The sequence below is a fragment of the Zophobas morio genome, unplaced genomic scaffold (genome assembly GCF_036711695.1).
Source record: "Zophobas morio isolate AGI-343-1 ecotype UQ-CSIRO unplaced genomic scaffold, CSIRO_AGI_Zmor_V1 ptg000007l, whole genome shotgun sequence".
Lineage (NCBI taxonomy): Eukaryota > Metazoa > Arthropoda > Insecta > Coleoptera > Tenebrionidae > Zophobas > Zophobas morio.
The window spans coordinates 8,947,991-8,966,339 of NW_026972112.1; the positions used below are offsets into that span (position 1 = coordinate 8,947,991).

The window sequence follows — 18,349 nt, forward strand, 5'->3', positions numbered from 1 at the left end:
CAAAGACAATATAGTGGGACACCCCGACAAAGGAACAGTCGGTTTCTTGTGTGGAGTGGAACACAAACACAATTTGTGTAAACAGACAGAGGGACGAACGGAGGCCGATTGTCTGATGCGACGGGCGTTTCTTTGTTATTCGATCAGGTTACCGGCGGTTAGGGGTCTTGGAAGGTCTGTAGGTGGCGGGTTTTGGGTGAAAAGTACATAGGACAGTGGTGTGGCGTTTCACAAATTATTTGGAATTGTATCTACTGTTAAAAATCTGTCCGATAGAAATTGGAGAACTGTGGCACTATTTCCTACTCTCAAAAAATAAAAAAGATACACTTCCGCTTGATGTAGGGGAACTAGGGGCTTGTTGTAACAGGGGTAAGTTGTAACACTAAATTTTTACCCCCAATTTAAACTTTTTAACGTCAGGTTTTTTACTGAATTTAATTCTTGCACCATAAGACATCATGTCATCACAACCACTGTTCCTTGAGCCAGCGCAGTGAGTGGATGTGTGCACGTGTTTCGTTTTGGCCAAGTAATGTAAAATATTGCTTTAGTAAAATTTGGTTTTTCGTATCAGTTATTAATTAATTTAAAACTTTTAGTTTTGCATGTAGCTCAAAAATTATTCAGCTTTGATATTCCTTACACATTTTGACACTAAGCCACATAATTTTGTCGAAATGTAATTAAATGTAGAAAATTGTGCTACGGGGCATGTTGTAACAATAGCTTTGGGGCAAGTTGTAACATGTTACAACTTATCCCAAATTCACTTCTACAAATCTCGTACCTAGCATACGAAAAGAGAGCCAAAATTTTGACCTATGCCATATATCACTTTCCAGATATATTAAGAAAAAGGAAGACAACACTCAAATTTTTAATGTTAACTCTTTTTCTAAAAGTTTATTTCAGTTTTACTGAAAAAAAATTATTTATAATGAAGTGTTGTGTTGATTTTTGAAAAATAAAGTCTAAATATGTATCAACATCAGCTTTATTTTTACTGGTACTACCTGTCTCATGGCTGTTACAACTAGCCCCAACCACGGGGCAAGTTGTAACAATGCACTTTTTTTAAGAAAATGCCTGGTGTGAAGTGAAGATGAGCAATGTTGACCTTTTGCCTGTTCAGTCCAATAGAGGAATAGTTAGACTACCGATAGATATTTTTATAATGGTCAAACAGCTAATAGATACCAAATTATTTTCGTTTTCCTAAAAACTGTTACAACAAGCCCCTCGTTCCCCTAAATATGTAAAAATAAATTCGATTAAAAAAATTGGTCCAAGGTTATTTCGACAGAACTTCCCTCGTCCCCGAAGTGCAACCCGTGCAACAAAAATGCTTTTCTAAAAATCGAAAAACTCAGAAATCGAAATACCGAGAGATCTAACAATCGAAAAGCTGAAAAAACATCGGAATATCGATAAATTGAGAAATTGAGAAATCAAAAATCGAAAAATCTAAATCCGAGAAGTCGAAAAATCGAAAGATCGACCAATTGAGCATAAAAAAAAAACCAAAAAATTTAAATATCCAAAAATTGAAAACTTTCCAAAACTGAAATGTGGAAAAATTGAGAAACTGAAAACATGAAAAATCGAGAAATCTAAAAAACCTTAAACTCGAAAAATTGTTTTAATCGAATAAACGAGAAGTTAACAAATCCAACCATTAAAAAATTGTAAAATCGAAAAATGTAAAATTAAAATATCAAAAAATTGAGGAATCGGAAAATCGATACGAGAAATCGAAACAACAAAAAAATCGAATTACTCAAATATCTATTGAAAAGTCCAAAAATCGAAAAACCCAGAAATCGTGAAATCAAAATCAAAATATCGAAAGATTGAGAAATCGAGAAATGGAAAAGTCGAGAAGTAGAAAAATCGAAAAATCTAAGACCGAGAAGTCAAAATATCAAAGGATCGAAAAATCCAAACATCAAAAAACTGAAAAACCTAAAATTAAAATTCGAAAATTTGGGAAATCGGGAAATCGAAAAATCTGGGATTTTAAAACTTTAAAAAATTGCAAAAACTGAAAAATCGGAAAACTGAATAATTGAAAAACTGAAAAATCGAGAAATTGTAAAATTACAAAACTGAAATGACGAAGAATTGAGAAAACGAAAAACTGAAAAATCGAAACATTGAAAAACCGAGAAATCGAAAAATCGAAATATCAGAAGATCGAGAAATCGAGAAATGGAACAGTGGCCGTTTTTTGCCGGTCAGTGTATTTAAAGCAGATAACTAACAGGAAATAAAAAAAATGAAATATTGGAATATCGATAAATCGAGAAATTGGGCAATAAAAAAAAATTTGAAAATCGAGAAACTGAAACACCGAAAAATCGAAATCCGAAAAGTCGAAAAACTGCAAAATCCAGAAATTGAAAAAAACTTGGAAAATCGAGAAATCTAAAAATCGAAAAACCAAGATACCAAAAAATCGAATCGAAAGCTGAAAAGTTGGAAAATGGAAAAACCGAGAAATTGAAAAATTCATAGTTTACAAAATCGAAAAATTGAAAAATCTGCAAAAAAAAATGAAGAATCGAACGACTTACAATCGAGAAATTGAAAAATTCCAAAACCGAAATGACAAAACGTTGGGAAGTCTAAAAATTGAAAAATCCGAACATGACAAAATTGAAAATACTCAGTAAAAATCTCAAATCCGAAAAGTCGAAAAATCGAAAAACCAAGAAATCGTAACATCGAAATTTTGAAAACTGAAACATTGAGAAATCAAGAAATCGAAAAGTCGAAAAACTGAGAAATTGCCGAAAATCAAAAAATCGAAAAGTCAAATATTGAAAAATTTTAAATTAAATAAAATCGATAAACCGAGAAATCGAAAAATTGAAAATTCGAAAAACTATAAACTGAAAAACTGAAAAATCGAAAAAACAAAAATTTAAAAATAACGAAGTCTAAAACCTAGAAGTCGAAAAATAAAGAAAATAAAACACCGAGAAGTCGATAAATCGAAACATTAAAAAGTCGAAAAATCGAAAAATGGAAAAATCAAAAAATCGAAAATTTAAACGGAGAAAAAAATCGAAACATCGAAAAATTGAAAAACTGAACCATCGAGAAATCGAAACATCAAAAGATCAAGAAATCGAAAAGTCAAGAAGCCCAAAAATCGAAAAATCGAAAAGTTAAAAACTGAAAATCAAGACTTTGGGACGTCAAACGATCGAAAAATTGAAAAATCGAAAAACTGAATAGAAACTGAAAAATCAAAGCATCGGGAAACCGAAAATTCGATAATTCGAAACATCAAAAAGTCGAAAATTAGGGAAATGGAAAATTGGAAAAATAAAAAGTTTTTAAACCTCAAAATGGAAAAATTGATAAATCGTAAAACTGAAATCTCGGAAAAGTGAAAATGAGAAATCGAAAATTTGAAGAATCGAAAAACTGAAGAATCGAAAAACTGAAGAATCGAAAAATTGGTAAATCTCAACCGTGAAACATCGAAAAATTGAGTAATCGAAAAATTGAAAAATCAATAACCTGAAAAATCGGAAAATTGAATAGAGAAACTGAAAAATCTAAAAAGTGAGAAATCGTAATTCCCAATCGAAAAATCGAAAAACATGACCAAATTGAAAATTGTAAAAATCTAAAATCCAAAAAGTCGAAAAATCCAAAAACCCAGAAATCGAAACATCGAAAAATTGAAAACTGAAACATTGAGAAATCAAAACATAAAAAATCAAGAAATCGAAAAGTCGAATACTGTGAAATCGAAATTGTCCAAAATCGAAAAATCGAAAAGTTAAAAATTGAAAAATTGAAAAATTTTAACTTAAAAAAAATTGATAAACCGAGAAATCGAAAAATTGAAAATTCGAAAAAATATAAACTGAAAATTTGAAAAATCGAAAAAACAAAAATTTTAAAAATCGAACTCTAAAACCTAGAAATCGAAAAATTGAAAAATAAAGAAAATAAAACGCCAAAGAACCAAAAAATTTCAAAATCGAGACATCCAGAAGTCGATAAATCGAAACATTGGAAAAAAAATCGATTAATCGAGAAATTGAGAAATCGAAAAATCGAAAATTTTTAAACCTCAAAATTAAAAAGTTGAAAAATAGAAAAACGGAAAAAAATCGAAACGTCGAAAAATTGAAAAACTGAAACATCGAGAAATCAAAACATCAAAAGATCAAGAAATCGAAAAGTCAAGAAGCCCAAAAAAATCGAAAAAGTGAGAAATCGAAATTCCCAAAATCGAAAAATCGAAAAGTTAAAAATTGAAAAATCAAGGCTTTGAGACGTCAAACGATCGAAAAATTGAAAAATCGGAAAACTGAATATAAAAACTGAAAAATCGAAACATCGGGAAACCGAAAATTCGATAAATCAAACCATTGAAAAGTCGAAAATTAGGAAAATGGAAAATTGGAAAAATAAAAAAAATCGATTCATCGGGAAATTGAGAAACCGAAAAATCTAAATTTTTTAAATCTCAAAATGAAAAAATTGATAAATAGTAAAACTGAAATCTCGGAAAAGTGAGAAATCGAAAATTTGAAGAATCCAGAAACTGAAGAATCGGAAAATTGGAAAATCTCAACCGTGAAACATCGAAAAATTGAAAATCGAGAAATTGAAAAATCAAAACCATGAAAAATCGATTAATTGAAAAAGCGATTAAATGAAAAATCGATTAACTGAAAAATCGAAAAATTGAATAGAACAACTGAAAAATCTGAAAAACGCGAAATCGAAATTCCCAAAATCGAAAAATCGAAAAACCGAGGTATCGAAAAATTGAAAACTAAAACATTGAGAAATCAAAACATCAAAAATCAAGAAATCGAAATTGCCCAAAATGGAAAAATCGAAAAGTTAAAAATTAAAAAATTGAAAAATTTTAAATCAAAGAAAATCTATAAACAGAGAAGTCGAAAAATTGAAAATTTTGAAAAATTATAAACTGAAAAATTGAAAAACCGAAACCACAAAAATTTTTAAAATCGAACTCTAAAATCTAGAAGTCGAAAAACTGAAAAATAAAAAAATAAAACGTCAAAGAACCAAAAAATTAAAAAATCGGGACTTAAAAAATCGATAAATTGAAAAATTGAAAAACTGAATAGAAAAACTGAAGTAACATCGGGACACCCAGAAGTCGATAAATCGAAACATTAAGAAGTCGAAAAATCGGGAAATGGAAACGGAGAAAAAAAATTTAAACATCGAATAATTGAAAAACTGAAACATCGAGAAATCAAAACATCAAGAAATCGAAAAGTTAGGAAGCCCAAAAGAAAAGAAATCGAAATTCCAAAAATCTAAAAATCGAAAAGTTAAAAATTGAAAAATCAAGACTTCGAAACGTCAACAATCGACAAATTGAAATATCGAAAACTGAATAGAGAAATTGAAAAATCAAAACATCGGGAAACCAAAAATTCGATAAATCGAAACATTAAAAAGTCGGAAAATAGGGATATGGAAAAGTGGAAAAATCAAAAAATCGAGAAATTGAGAAATCGAAAAATCAAAAGTTTTTAAACCCCAGATTTGAAAAATCGTAAAATTGAAATCTCGGAAAAATAAGAAATCGAAAAGTGAAAAAAATCCAGAAATCGAAAATTTGAAGGATTCAGAAATTAAAGAATCGAAAAATTGGAAAATCTCAACCGTGAAACAACGAAAAATTGAACATCGAGAAATTGAAAAATCAAAAGCTTGAAAAAACGGAAAATTAAAAAAACCGAAAGTTGAATAGAGAAATCGAAATTCCCAAAATCAAAAAATTGAAAAGTTAAAAATTGAAAAATCAAAACTGAAACGTCAAACAATCGAAAAATTGAAAAATCGGAAAACTGAATAGAGAAACTGAAAAATCGTAACATCTGAAAACCGAAAATTCGATAAATCGAAACATTAAAATGTCAAAAAATAGCGAGATGGAAAATTGGAAAAATCAAAAACTCGATTCATCGAAAAATCAAAATTGAAAAATTGAAAAATCGTAGAACTGAAATCTCGGAAAAGTGAAAAATGAAAAGTGAAAAAATCGAGAAATCGAAAATTTGAAGAATCCAGAAATTGAAGAATCGAAAAATCGGAAAATCGCAACCGTGAACATCGAAAAATTGAAAATCGGGAACCTGAAAAATCAAAAACCTGAAAAATCGAAAAATTGAATAGTGAAACTGAAAGATCTAAATGCGAGAAATCGAGAAATGGGAAAATCAAAAACTCTAAAAGTCGAAATGTCAAAAAATCAAAAAATCAATTAATCGAGAAAATGAGAAATCGAAAAAACGAAAATCTAGAAACGTCAAAATTGAAAAATTAGAAAATCGAAAAATTGAAAAACCTCAACACTGAAATGTCGAAAAACTGAGTAATCCAAAAATTGAATAATCCAAAAATTGAAAAATGAGAAATTGGGTAACTGAAAAATCGAAAAATGAAAAATAAGAAACTGCGAAATCCCAAAACGGAACTATCGAAAAATTGAGAAGTCAGAAGTGAACCGAGACAGTGAAAATTCGAAAAATTGTTACATCCACAATTTTAATTTTTTTTTTCCAAAAATTCCGACATCTACTAGAAAAATTCAACACGGATCCATAAAATAAACCGTAAATTCAGAACTATGTTACTTTTTAACTTTTAAATAACATTTATTTTGATTCGCGATTTACTATGCTTCCGATAACCTTAGAGCGTTTGCAAGATTTCAAAGAATTCGATTTTGCAGTTTTGACTTTTTCTCCAAAAATTGTTGATGGGGATGATTTTACAATTTTGGTTGGCATTGTACCATCCAAACAATAGTCCAAAGAGCCGTTTTTAAACAGTGATATTTTTTAAATAAAATCTCGTGACAAATTTGTTAGAAAAATTGTCGTCAAAAATTATGTCAAAATTTGTACTAACTTTGGTTGCGTATTTTACATTTACATGACAGAAAAATTAATAGTAAAAACTCTATTTTTCCGAAGTTCTGACGTTTCTCTTAACCTCAAAAAATATAAATAAACAGTACTTAACGAAACACTTAACGATTGTAATAGAACAACGTGTGAAAAACGAGAGAAAGATGTATAGGCACTGATAGCTACAATGTGGAAAATGACAGTATTTAAAATATGGAGATTTTGTGAACGGATAATTGCATTGCTTAGTATTAATGAACCTCAGATTTAATAAACCTTGATAGTAATTATCTTTAAAGATGTGTAAGTACTAACAGAAGGCTAAAATATAGAAAATGATGGCACATATTTTAAAATATGAAGGTTTCGGTGAACAGGTGTTAATCACAACATGAATTGTCTAAAATGATTTTTTATGAATAGCTCAAAAAAATATCAGACTAATAAATGAAACCTAAATTTATAGTATTGTTGGCAAAAACGAAAGCAACTCACAATTTGTGTCAAATCTTTTGTAAAATATTAAAGCGTGCCTTACACGGAGTGTTTTTTCTGTAAACGTTTCTAATAGAAAATTTTGTATAAACAATGTCACTTATCACGGGGGCTCTAAAATAGATTCTTGTAAAATTTGATAACAATCGGTATAATTTCGGAGATTATCGGTCTCATAAAAACCGACACAAACCTATTTTTTCATACTCTAAAGATCATAAAAATAATTATTACTAATGTTGTACTTTTTCTTTTGTATGTAGTTGACCTTTGACAAAATATATTATTATTATTATAGCTTTTCAACGATTATATTTTAAGATAGGCACTTTCAGTTTTATAAAAGTGAGTACTTAACTGACCTTGCGGAAAACCTATAGAAAAATAAAATCCCGCACATAGTGAAACTTTCCTTAAAACTAAAACCCCTCTGCTTTTTAGCTGTCAGGGCCTATCACACACATAAATCAAAATCACTTACCTCACGATATCCTGCAGCCTATGCGCCGGCACTGTCTTCGGCGTATTCCTCAGCACCGTGGCCAGCAGCTGCATCAAAGCAGCACACAAACTATCCGCTGGCGGCACGTCCTCCGAACATCCCAAACTCTGCAAAAACCCAATAAAGTTATAAAATCTGATCGGTCGACTTTTTTAGAAACGAACGTTCCAACTTCGCCCTGATTAAATTTGAGAATGTCCGCCCGGGCATTATTCAATTTTCCGATTTTATTGGGCATGTAAAAAACGTAAAAGTCTGCCGAATTGAATGTCCGGCGGTCCATTTACCGATTTATTCAATTCAATTACGCCTAATATGCATCGCCGTACCCTTTTCCTTCGATATGCATGGACGGTTTTTTATTTGTTTCTGCCGAACGGGCGAGTATATATGGCGTATCTTTTTTTATTGCCGCCGATGCACACAAAATCGTATCGGCTCACCGTAATCACGGTTTTCCTTTATGTTTTTCAATTCACGAAATGTATCCATCCGGCGACGTCCCGGTTCGAAGTACAGAACAGTCGCCGGGCTGCTTAATTTTAAAACGTCGTGGAGATAAGAAAGTTCGGTGGAATCAATCACATTAACGTCACTTTTAACAATTTAAATCGGAATCTGATCACGGAGAGCAGAAGCCGACTCTCGCTCTCATCCCTGCATCTGACATTATTTCAAAGACGGGCGGTAAATTGCGGCTCCGATTCACAGGTGTTCTTAGAAAAGGAAAAGATTGAAATAAAAGAAACGCGGTAAATTTGAGATTTATTCAAAAATTACTGATGTATCTATCTTGTTTTCTTATGAAGAAATATGGGGTAAAAATGATTGTCAAATTTGCAATGCACATACTGAAAACCAAGATCAAGTTTAAAATTTGTGAAACGACAACCGGAACCAGGGTTAGTTAAAAAAAAGCAAAAAAAACAAAACTATAAATCATGAATTACTTACTTACTACGATGAATTTAAAATAGTAAGGTAAAATTGTATCATTTTTTTGATATAGTCATTTTTTTGAAGCAAATAACCAACGGGAAAAAATATATTATCAATACATGCTTAATTTCGATCGTTCATGTTTATACACCGAAAGAATGCAACCATTAAGCACGTATCAAACTAGTTGATAAGAATAAGCAGAAGAATTTGAATTATTTTTTGTGTCCTAAAAATTAAGCTGCAATGGAGCAAAACGTTCTGAATATTATTTTGGGTAAGTAGCTGTTGTTATAATAATTATTATATTATTAGTATTAAATATAGACAGGCGCAACAGTACTGTAATCTCAAATTTTCGAGAAAATTTGATTTTGCGAAATTTTGTTTGTGAGATAACCTCTACACATCAAAAATATATACTTATAGATAATAGTATTAATAGTCCAAGAACAAAAAAGCTCATGAGAAAATCGAACACGCGACCTTCATATGCGAAGTCAGAAGTCACCCAGGGTAATCACGGCGCTATTGAATATCTTTGTGCCAGTTCCCCTTATCTTAGTATAAAAGGTTGGTCAAACAATTTCGATTTTTTTACGAAAATTTCTCAAGGCGAATTCATAAACCACAAGTAGAGGCGTATATCATTTTATAAAATTTAGATAACCTGCACTACAAAAACGATGACGAGTGGTCACCGAATTGTTGGTGGCGATGATTAGACGAATTCTGATTAGGTCAGGTCAGGTCAGGTCGGTCATTGCTAGTACTGGGAAGAAGGGGTGGAAGAAAACGTGGAGTGTGCGAATTTTATGTGACAGATTGATAGGGGGAGAAGAATGCGAAGTGAAAGTGGGTAAAAAAGTGAATGTAGATAGATAGTATGACTGAAATGATGTTAAAGAATGAATAGAGATGGGCGATAATAGAAAGAGTGGTAGTGACGATAATGAAAAGGAAATGTGAGTACGAGAGAAAGAGAGAGATAGGAGAGAAGAAGTGAGAGAAGTGAGTGAATGAGAATAAGAAGAGAAAAAGTACAAGCAAATCAGGAATAATAATAAAAAAAACAATACACGATAGAGGCATGAGGGAAGAATAGGATAGAGAAAGAAGGAGAAACTGACGACCAATCACCCCCCTGAAGTAATGCTAACGCGGGTGGGGGAAGGGGGGAGGAGAACAGCTGGTCGGTTTCCCTTTCACAAAAACTAAAATGATATTTTCTTGACAAGAACCCAATTTACACGTTTTAGTAGTTTCGGATAGAAAGACAGACAGACAGACGACATGCGACAGACAGACCGACGGAAAGAGACCCACTTTTTCGCTTGCCACCACAAAGTAAAAATACTGAAATTCAGTGCATCACATCGTAGCAAATTACACTAAAATTTCTTTTTTTGCGCAAATTAAAAAAAAATTAAGTCACTGGTTTTATTTTCGTTTTTCTTTTATTGTATAACCTTTGTTCATTTTGGAACTTTTGTTCTGCTAATCAATAAATCTGTATTATCATTGTTATTATTATTATTATCAAACAGATTTTTTTTTTGTCTATGTAGGATTTGCTTAGCAAAATTTTGATCAAATCAAATTTTTGGAGGCGATAGACAAATAAATTTTAATTAGCAATTTATCATTGTGTTTACGAGCACCTTAAAGCGTTAGAAAATACCTAAGGTAAATTCTGAAATTCTCTTACCGAATTTTGATTTTTACTTCCTGAACGTAAGCTAAGGAAGTATTGTAATCGAGTTCATTGGACGACTGGTTACTTTTACGTTTTCTCGACGTTTCATGACCCCTAGAGTACGAAAAGATCGGACTGTCTGTCTGGCTGTCTGTCTGTCTGTCTGTCTGTCTGCAGTCAGTCCGGCTTTGTATTAGACAAATAATTTCCGAAACTATTGGACCGATTGTTGTCAAATTTTATATGTAGATATATTAGGAATATGGTGTAGACAGTAAAACGTTAACTAAAATTTGACCAGTGATTTCCACCAACGTCATCTCCAAAATTTACATTGGTAAATATTATTTAAATTTTATAAAATAAGATATTCCTGCATATGCGGTTTATGAATCCGTGTTGAGTTTTTCTCCTAAACATCCAGATTTTTGGAAAAAAATCAAAATTGCAGAAGAACATTCGCAATTTAACTTTCAAACTGCAAAACCGAATGCTCTCGAATGTTGTAAACGTTTTAAGGTTATCATAAACATGGTAATCGTTAATCAAAATTTGTACGTTTATGTCTCTTTAAAAAAGTGATGGCGTTATTTTACTATTTTCGAGAATAAATGTTCTTTAAATTTTATAGAATTACATAGGTACTCCTGTATGTGTGATTTATGAATCCGTATTGAATTTTGACCCTTGACTTCCAGATTTTTGTGAAAAAAATCAAAATTGTATAACTACGTTTTACACAGTGGATCTTGCAAATATTTCAATATATATTATAAACAAAATTTGTCGACCATCTTACGATTTCGACGAATAAATGTTCTTCAAATTTGAACGTTTTTGGGAAAGAAGTTGAGTGTTGTTAATCAATTCTCTCCTCTGCGCTGAGAAGACAAAATCAATCAAATTTCATTTTTTAACCGCTCATGCTTATAATTTGAACGTGCTAATAAAGCATAACCATAAAGAGCTGAGGTCAAGCATGTACCGAGAAATTGAGAGTACGTATCTACATTTTTCCCCTTGATTATCTGCTTTGAATACATTTCATATTGTCGCATAATCAAATTTTATAATTTTCTAAAGATTCTGTAGGAAAAAGCAAAAATTAGGCCCACCCACCCACCCGTACGTCCTCACATTATTTTCTTCTGAAATAAGAAATAAATCTGAGCAATTACCATAACAAAAAAGTTACGATTCGTGTTTTTTTTTCCTATTAGTTCCCATTCCCATTCTACAGAAAATCCACAATTAACCCCGCCCACCCACCCCAACTCCAGTCCAGTGATTCATTTTATCTGGCCGCAATGAAAGGCGGATCTTATACTGAACAATAATAAAGTCGTTAGAATGAGAACAAGGCGAGTGGGGAGGCTACAATTTGCTAAGACAAAACTGATTTTGGCAAGTGAGATGTCCTCCAAGAATAGTAGAGGGCGGGTGGGCGGGGCTAGTTCTTGGTAAGATAAGAATAACTTTGGCAAATGACACATCCTCTAAGAAAATAGAGGCCGGGTGAGTGGGGCTATTACCTGTTAAGACTGATTTTGGTAAATGACATTCTCTAAAAAAGAGAAGGTGGGTGGGCGGGGCTAGTACTTGAAGGGCGAGCGAAATTCTGTCGAAATAATCTTTGACCAATTTTTATTATTTTATTAAATTTGAATAGGATTTACCTAGTACTATTTTGAGACGACGTCATCAAATTATTGGTGAGAATGAACTATAATAAATTTTGGATATCTACACGATAGTTTTAAACTATACCCAAAATTTAAAATTGAGGATACGAGACAGAAGATTTATACCTATTTAGTTCACATTAAAAGTAGTATAAATGTTAGTAAAACCGAAAGTTGTAAATAACAAGAGCTATATCCCCCGATGCTGTGTCTTGTTAATGGGCAATTCCACCGTTACTTAAGCTAAAATCGTACGAAACTCTGAAAAGTTTTTTTATTTTAAACTGTCCTCATAAGTGCTTTTACACTTTCATTTTTTAACCTAATCGTAAAGATTTGTTTTCTCTTTTTTCTTAATAATTTGATATTACTAAAGTCATATTTAATTTAGTCAAAATTTAATTAAAAGTTTGCATTACTTACGCGAAATCTTTGAACCTGCCTTCTCTGGAATTGATACATTTTCTCCATTTTCTATGGAATTGTGAATTATCATACAAAAACAGTTATATTGATAAGAAATTTAATTTTCGTGTTTTCAAAAACCGACAAGAAGTTTAATTTTGATTATGTCTGATTAGAAAAAAAATTACGTTACTTACACGATGTCATCGTTACTTACACGATTTGATTGTTTCTTACGGGAACTTGTGAATATTAGCATTTCCAGCATTTTCGAAAATTATAAAATTTGATTTTGCAAAGTTTATTTTTTATGAGAACCTCTATAAGTTGAAATAAACAAATGTATGTAATGTCAAAGTAAAAGGATTAAATGCTAAAAGAAAAAATATTCAAACATACCGAATTTACAATTTATTTACTTAATGACATTACCATCATTTGAAATTTCGATTTGTTTGTTTTTATTTTGGCTTTTCTCGCTTTTCTCCTTGCTATTTTCATGGTATCTTAACTTTTTTATAGCGTAATGTCTTTTTCTTTGTGCAGCTTATGTTTGCCCTATATTCCTGCTGATATTTTCGGTTGGTTGATTTTAGGTATTCTGAGTCTCTTTACTTTTTGTCGGTGTTTTCTTACTCTTTCAGTAGATGTTAAAGACATTTTGATTAACACAGCAAAATCAAATTATTGGTAGATTGACGGCTGCCAAGACTAATAATTATTTAATTTCAGAGCTAAGCCACCGAAAGAACATTATCCCGTTTCGCGTAAGTAACGATGCGATTTTTAATAATAATCACAAGGCAATTTCAATAAAAGTACAATGAAAATAGAGAGCGAGAACGAGAAAAAGAGATAATGTAACCTAATTTGCAATTATTTTTAATATTTCCGAATTACATGAAAATTAGTCCCTTATCGTTACTTACAACAATTATCACATATATCAGAAGAAAGAAGTGTAATATTTTTTTAAAGATGATGTTAGGATAAGTATTGATTGTACATTATTGTCAATAAAGGTACACTCTTTACCACCGTGTTTTATATTGTAAGTAAATCAAGATATTTACTTTGTTTCTAGCGATGTTAAAGAAGATATAATATCTATCATTTCTTTGAACAATTTTATTATTCCTCAATAACAAGACATTTTTACTGCGGGTGTTATGGTATTGTAAAAGCAAACATATGCCAGTAAAATTTAAAGTTTTTAGAAGTACTAATTGTAAGATTTAGATTAATTTAACAATTTTCAAAAAAATGTGCTGAGGTTGACATTTTCGTGGAATTGCCCTAATATTAATATAAATGTTGAAGTAACATTACTATTACTAATTTACATATACTAAATTGGAACTGCGTTTAAACTTGCAATTTCCGACCATCATAAATCACGACTTCGTTACCGTATAAAACCCTCCCCTCCCCGCCCAACTTTTTGTCTATAAACTTTTTATCCACCCCACCCACTAAAAATCCAGCGAAACCGAAAAAACTCAATCCCATATTAAATTATAGACATGCACACAAAAAAGGGACGCTTGAAAAGGATTTTTCTCGAAAACCCTCGGCAACGGTCTTCGTTGGGTTCATATTAATTCAGGGCGTGCATTCCATTTTATGGGCAACTCGGTCGGCGGTGGCGGATAGAGAGCAAGAGAGCCTCTCACGGCACGACGGCTAAAAGCTCCGCGCTAATGCACCCTCCTGCTACCCCTCCCACACCGCGCTATTCAAGAAAACAGTTCTCGACCTTGCGTCCCCTCACGTAAGGTCGCAATTCGTGTGTCAACGACGCTTCAGAGAATACCGTAAACGTTCAAGAGAAGACCGTCGCAATCGACTATGGTCGAAGAATAAAATTGGTGCTAGAGGGCGGTATGTGATGGATAAAGTTAAACTCCTACGCGCACTGGGAGGAGTTTATGGAGAGTGTTAGGGAGATGGATGGCAGCGACACCTTACGATGACTGGACTAACGTCCAAAAGAGGAAACTGCGATTTATGTAACACGCCCTCTATGTGTCACAGTGGAAAGACTAAAGAAACCTTGAACGCGCCATATAAATCGGCGTCTTTAAAAAAATGAATAATGTTTTTTTAACTACCACGTAATGTACTGTGTATAAATTTCATAACTGTTTTTATTGTCGAACTATAAGTGAGACTACCAAGGTTAGAGTAGACAGGTTGTCGTAACGACAAAGAGTGGGGGTAGTCGCCATGTTTGTACGTTAGCTAGTATGCCGTAAGCTGTCATGACTGTTCCTGTTTACCGTGAAAGCGTCACTTTAGTCAAAATTCCGTATATATCGAAATAATTATTACAAATGCCTGGCACCATTTGTAGTATCGCGTCTTGTAAGAACAACTACCTCCGCGCTAAAAAGGAAGGGAAACCCATCACGTTCTTCAATTTTCCCAAAGATCCCGAAATTCGGGCCGAATGGGTGAGGAGGTGTAAACGTGATGATAAATTTCACCCCAAATACAAGAGGGTCTGCAGTAAACACTTTGTTGAAGAGGACTACAAAGACATCATTAAAGCAAAAGTCATGAATGTTCCACCAAAAAAATTAAGAGCAACAGGTAATGACGTGTCTGAAGTAGACGAATTGCTCAATTGACTCGTGGTTTCAGCTGTGCCATCACTGTATCTTCCAGAAGAAGAAAGTGTTTCAGATGATTATCAAAATATGGCGGAAACACACAATATCAACATTCTACCAATCAAACTAGAAGCTACAGGTAACGGACTGTTTGGGGGTGATTTCCTATAATGACTGAAAAATTTCAGACTTACCGCTATTGTATTTTTTTGTTGAAGACGGTGCTGCGATTATAAAAACCATTCCAGAGAAAAACGCGACTGAGAAAAAAATTTTTGAATTTAAAAACGAGATTGTTCCTGATTTTTGTTCCACGTCACAGGAAATAGAAGTTCTACCATTTTATTAAAACAAAAAGTGGTCAACTGATTTTTGAGTTTGTCGTAATAAATTATTAAAAATTGACGCATTATTTGTAAATTATACAACACTTACCTGCAACCTCATATTAAGAAAGTCGATGGCAGGCGTAAGTCGGTTCGACAAAACAACATATTCACAATTAGCCGAACCATTCGGGCCCTTACAGGCAATCTGCCATAGATTACAACAAATTATCAACGTCCTGCAACAAAAATCGTTACTTTTAACCCTCTTCTACCTCAACAACCACTCACTTCAGCGATATCGAAGTATTATTAGACTCTTGCCCCATAGTTAACAACTTCCCCAAAACAGTAAATCCCCCAACATTCTGGAACATGATGAAATCATTATCCACACCTTTATTCAACAACCTTGTTAGCTCGTTAAGTATTCTGTCTAACTGACTAGAACTGGCCGGAGATAAGCCTTGACTAGCTTGATTAGTTAAAGAGCCGATTGTGTTCACACTCCTATTAAGACTCCTCTTATTGGCGCAGTCAACAGTATGAGGCTTATAAGAAGTTTCATACTCGGCCCCCTTGATCACCATTCTTTGTCTGATCTTCTTACAGCGCTTCTTGTGCGTTTTGCTGCGTTCTTTCGCCGCTACGACTTTAGGATCTTCTTTACCAGCAGGAGCGTCCACGATTTGTTTGAGATTGTATTGTTCGAGTTCGTTGCTGGTTAGGACCGCTGAGCCCGGATTGGCCTGCTTGACGGCTTCTTGGTGGGCGCGGCCGCGGAGGTGGCTCATTAAGTAAACTTCGGATTTAATCTAAAACCGAATTTTTGTATTGATGAGGCTGATACGTGTCTAAACTCCATATTAATTTTAATAATAATGAAAAAACTTTCAGTTTAAATAATATATTTGTAGTCACTGCTACACGTGTTTCGGTACACAGTACCGTCTTCAGGCAGAAGAGAAACTGGGGTTTTTACAGAGCTATTCCCGAATTTATACCTGATTTAGCTACTACTGTGTTACCTTTATCAGCTTTAGTAAAAATAATTTGGTTTTTAATAGACTTCTGTTTAATGTTTTTTGCTAAAATTAGTTCGTGATTGACGACTTGGTTTGTCTGCAAAGAGTTTTCTAGTCCTTTTTTTAATAAATATTTTAAATTTAAATCTTTGTAACTCTGTTTTTGGAAAATAGTTTCTGATTCTACTCCTAGGATTTCAATTTGGTGTTTATTATCTTTTGTATTAAATGAAATGTTGTGTTTAAAACCTTTGGATAAAAGTTTTAGTTCAGAATTTGTAAATACGGTTTGAGATAAGTTAATGAATCTTGGATGAAAAGAAAAATTGCATTGTATTTCAGCATTATTTGCATATTAAAAATACTGCAAAATGCAGGCTATAAAATTTCCTTCCGTACCAACAATTCTTTACATAAATTAATAAACAATAGTAAAGACAAGTCACCTAAGAAATCGAATTCTGGAGTTTACATGCTAAGTTGTAGTGACTGCCCCTTAGTATACATCGGACAAACAGGGAGAAAATTTGATGAAAGGATAAAAGAACATAAATCAGCATTTGTCAATAAAAAATCAAATTCTACGTACGCGAACCACCTTATCCAAGAACAGCATAATTTCAACGACGAATTCAAAATTTTACACATAGAAAATAAAGGCGCAAAATTAAACACGTTAGAATGTCTGGAAATAAATAGGTACAATAGATTAAATACACTAATGAACGACCAAACCGAAATAAACAAATCTCCCTTACTTAACATAAATTTGTAAACACTATTGTTAAATCAGGTATAAATTCAGGAATAGCTCTGTAAAAACCCCAGTTTCTCTTCTGCCTGAAGACGGTACTGTGTACCGAAACACGTGTAGCAGTGACTACAAATATATTATTTAAACCCTGAAAGTTTTTTCATTGTTATTAAAATTAAAACCGAATTGTTTTATACAATTTAATAGTAGGCAAATCGTACTCACCAAAGTATTGCAAACCGTGCAGAACTTCTGCGTCGGGTAGGGTGTGCTATTCGGCGCTTGGTCATCATCGTTGTGACACCGATGTATCGACAATTCCAGCGCCTTCTGCCTGATCTGCTCCATATTTTCTTCGTGCCGCCGCTTCGACTCCTCCTGCTTTTGCTCGATCCGCTTCTGCAACTCTTGCGTGGACGCCAGCTGTTGGGCGTGAAGAGCCGACAGTCTCTCTTCCCTATCCCTAGCCTTCTCCCTCGCGAGTTCCTGCCGCTCCCTCTCTCTTTGCTGCTGCTGCTGGAAAATCCTCTCATCCCTCTGCCTACGCTCGTCCTTCAGACGATCCAAGCGCTCCTTCCGTTCGCGCTCGCGCGCCTTTCGTCTCTCTTCCACCGCGGCCTCTTTGGCCGCCTTCTCCTCAAGCTTCTTCTTCCTGTCTTCTTTCAACCCCTGGATGCGTCCGCGCTGCTCACGACACGACTGCAAGAAATCGTGACGTTTGTTTTGGGCTTCTAGTTCATTGATGAAGGCGATTTCTTTCAGTTTCTCTTCTTCGTCGTGCGCTTTCTTTATTATGTCTTTGATGTAGCGTCGCCGGTTTTGGGTGGCTTTCTGCAAACGCGATTCCATGCGTTTCTTTTTTTCCTCGATGAGTTGGAGTTTAGCTGCTTTGACGTCTTCCACGCGACAAATTAAGGCGTGGAGTTTTTGGGCTTTTTCTTGTTGGAGGTCTTGGCGGCGTTGTTGAGCCCGAGCTTGTTTGGCCTTTTC

The 18,349-nt window shown here is 33.3% G+C and overlaps 2 protein-coding genes across 3 annotated transcripts in view; one reads left to right on the forward strand and one right to left on the reverse strand.

The window, feature by feature from the left end:
• The window catches only part of LOC135124429 (S phase cyclin A-associated protein in the endoplasmic reticulum), a 98,698-nt gene that overhangs the window by 76,758 nt on the left and 3,591 nt on the right, over positions 1–18,349 (reverse strand). Inside the window, exons 4-7 of the mRNA XM_064049482.1 lie at positions 17,585–18,343; positions 15,872–16,395; positions 15,690–15,819; positions 7,900–8,027 (exon numbers count right to left, since the gene is read on the reverse strand). Of these exons, the coding sequence (XP_063905552.1) occupies positions 7,900–8,027; positions 15,690–15,819; positions 15,872–16,395; positions 17,585–18,343 (1,541 nt within the window). The remainder of the gene's footprint in view (positions 1–7,899; positions 8,028–15,689; positions 15,820–15,871; positions 16,396–17,584; positions 18,344–18,349) is intronic.
• LOC135124078 (THAP domain-containing protein 2-like) lies at positions 14,831–15,632 on the forward strand. Of its 2 annotated transcripts, none has more exons than XM_064048943.1 (3): positions 14,831–15,234; positions 15,286–15,393; positions 15,473–15,632. In XM_064048943.1, the coding sequence occupies exons 1-3, from the start codon at positions 14,976–14,978 to the stop codon at positions 15,601–15,603; spliced, it is 498 nt and encodes a 165-aa protein (XP_063905013.1). In that variant the 5' UTR covers positions 14,831–14,975; the 3' UTR covers positions 15,604–15,632. The 2 variants fall into 2 exon arrangements, with proteins under 2 accessions (XP_063905013.1, XP_063905012.1); XM_064048942.1 differs by having other exon boundaries at positions 14,837–15,234; positions 15,443–15,632.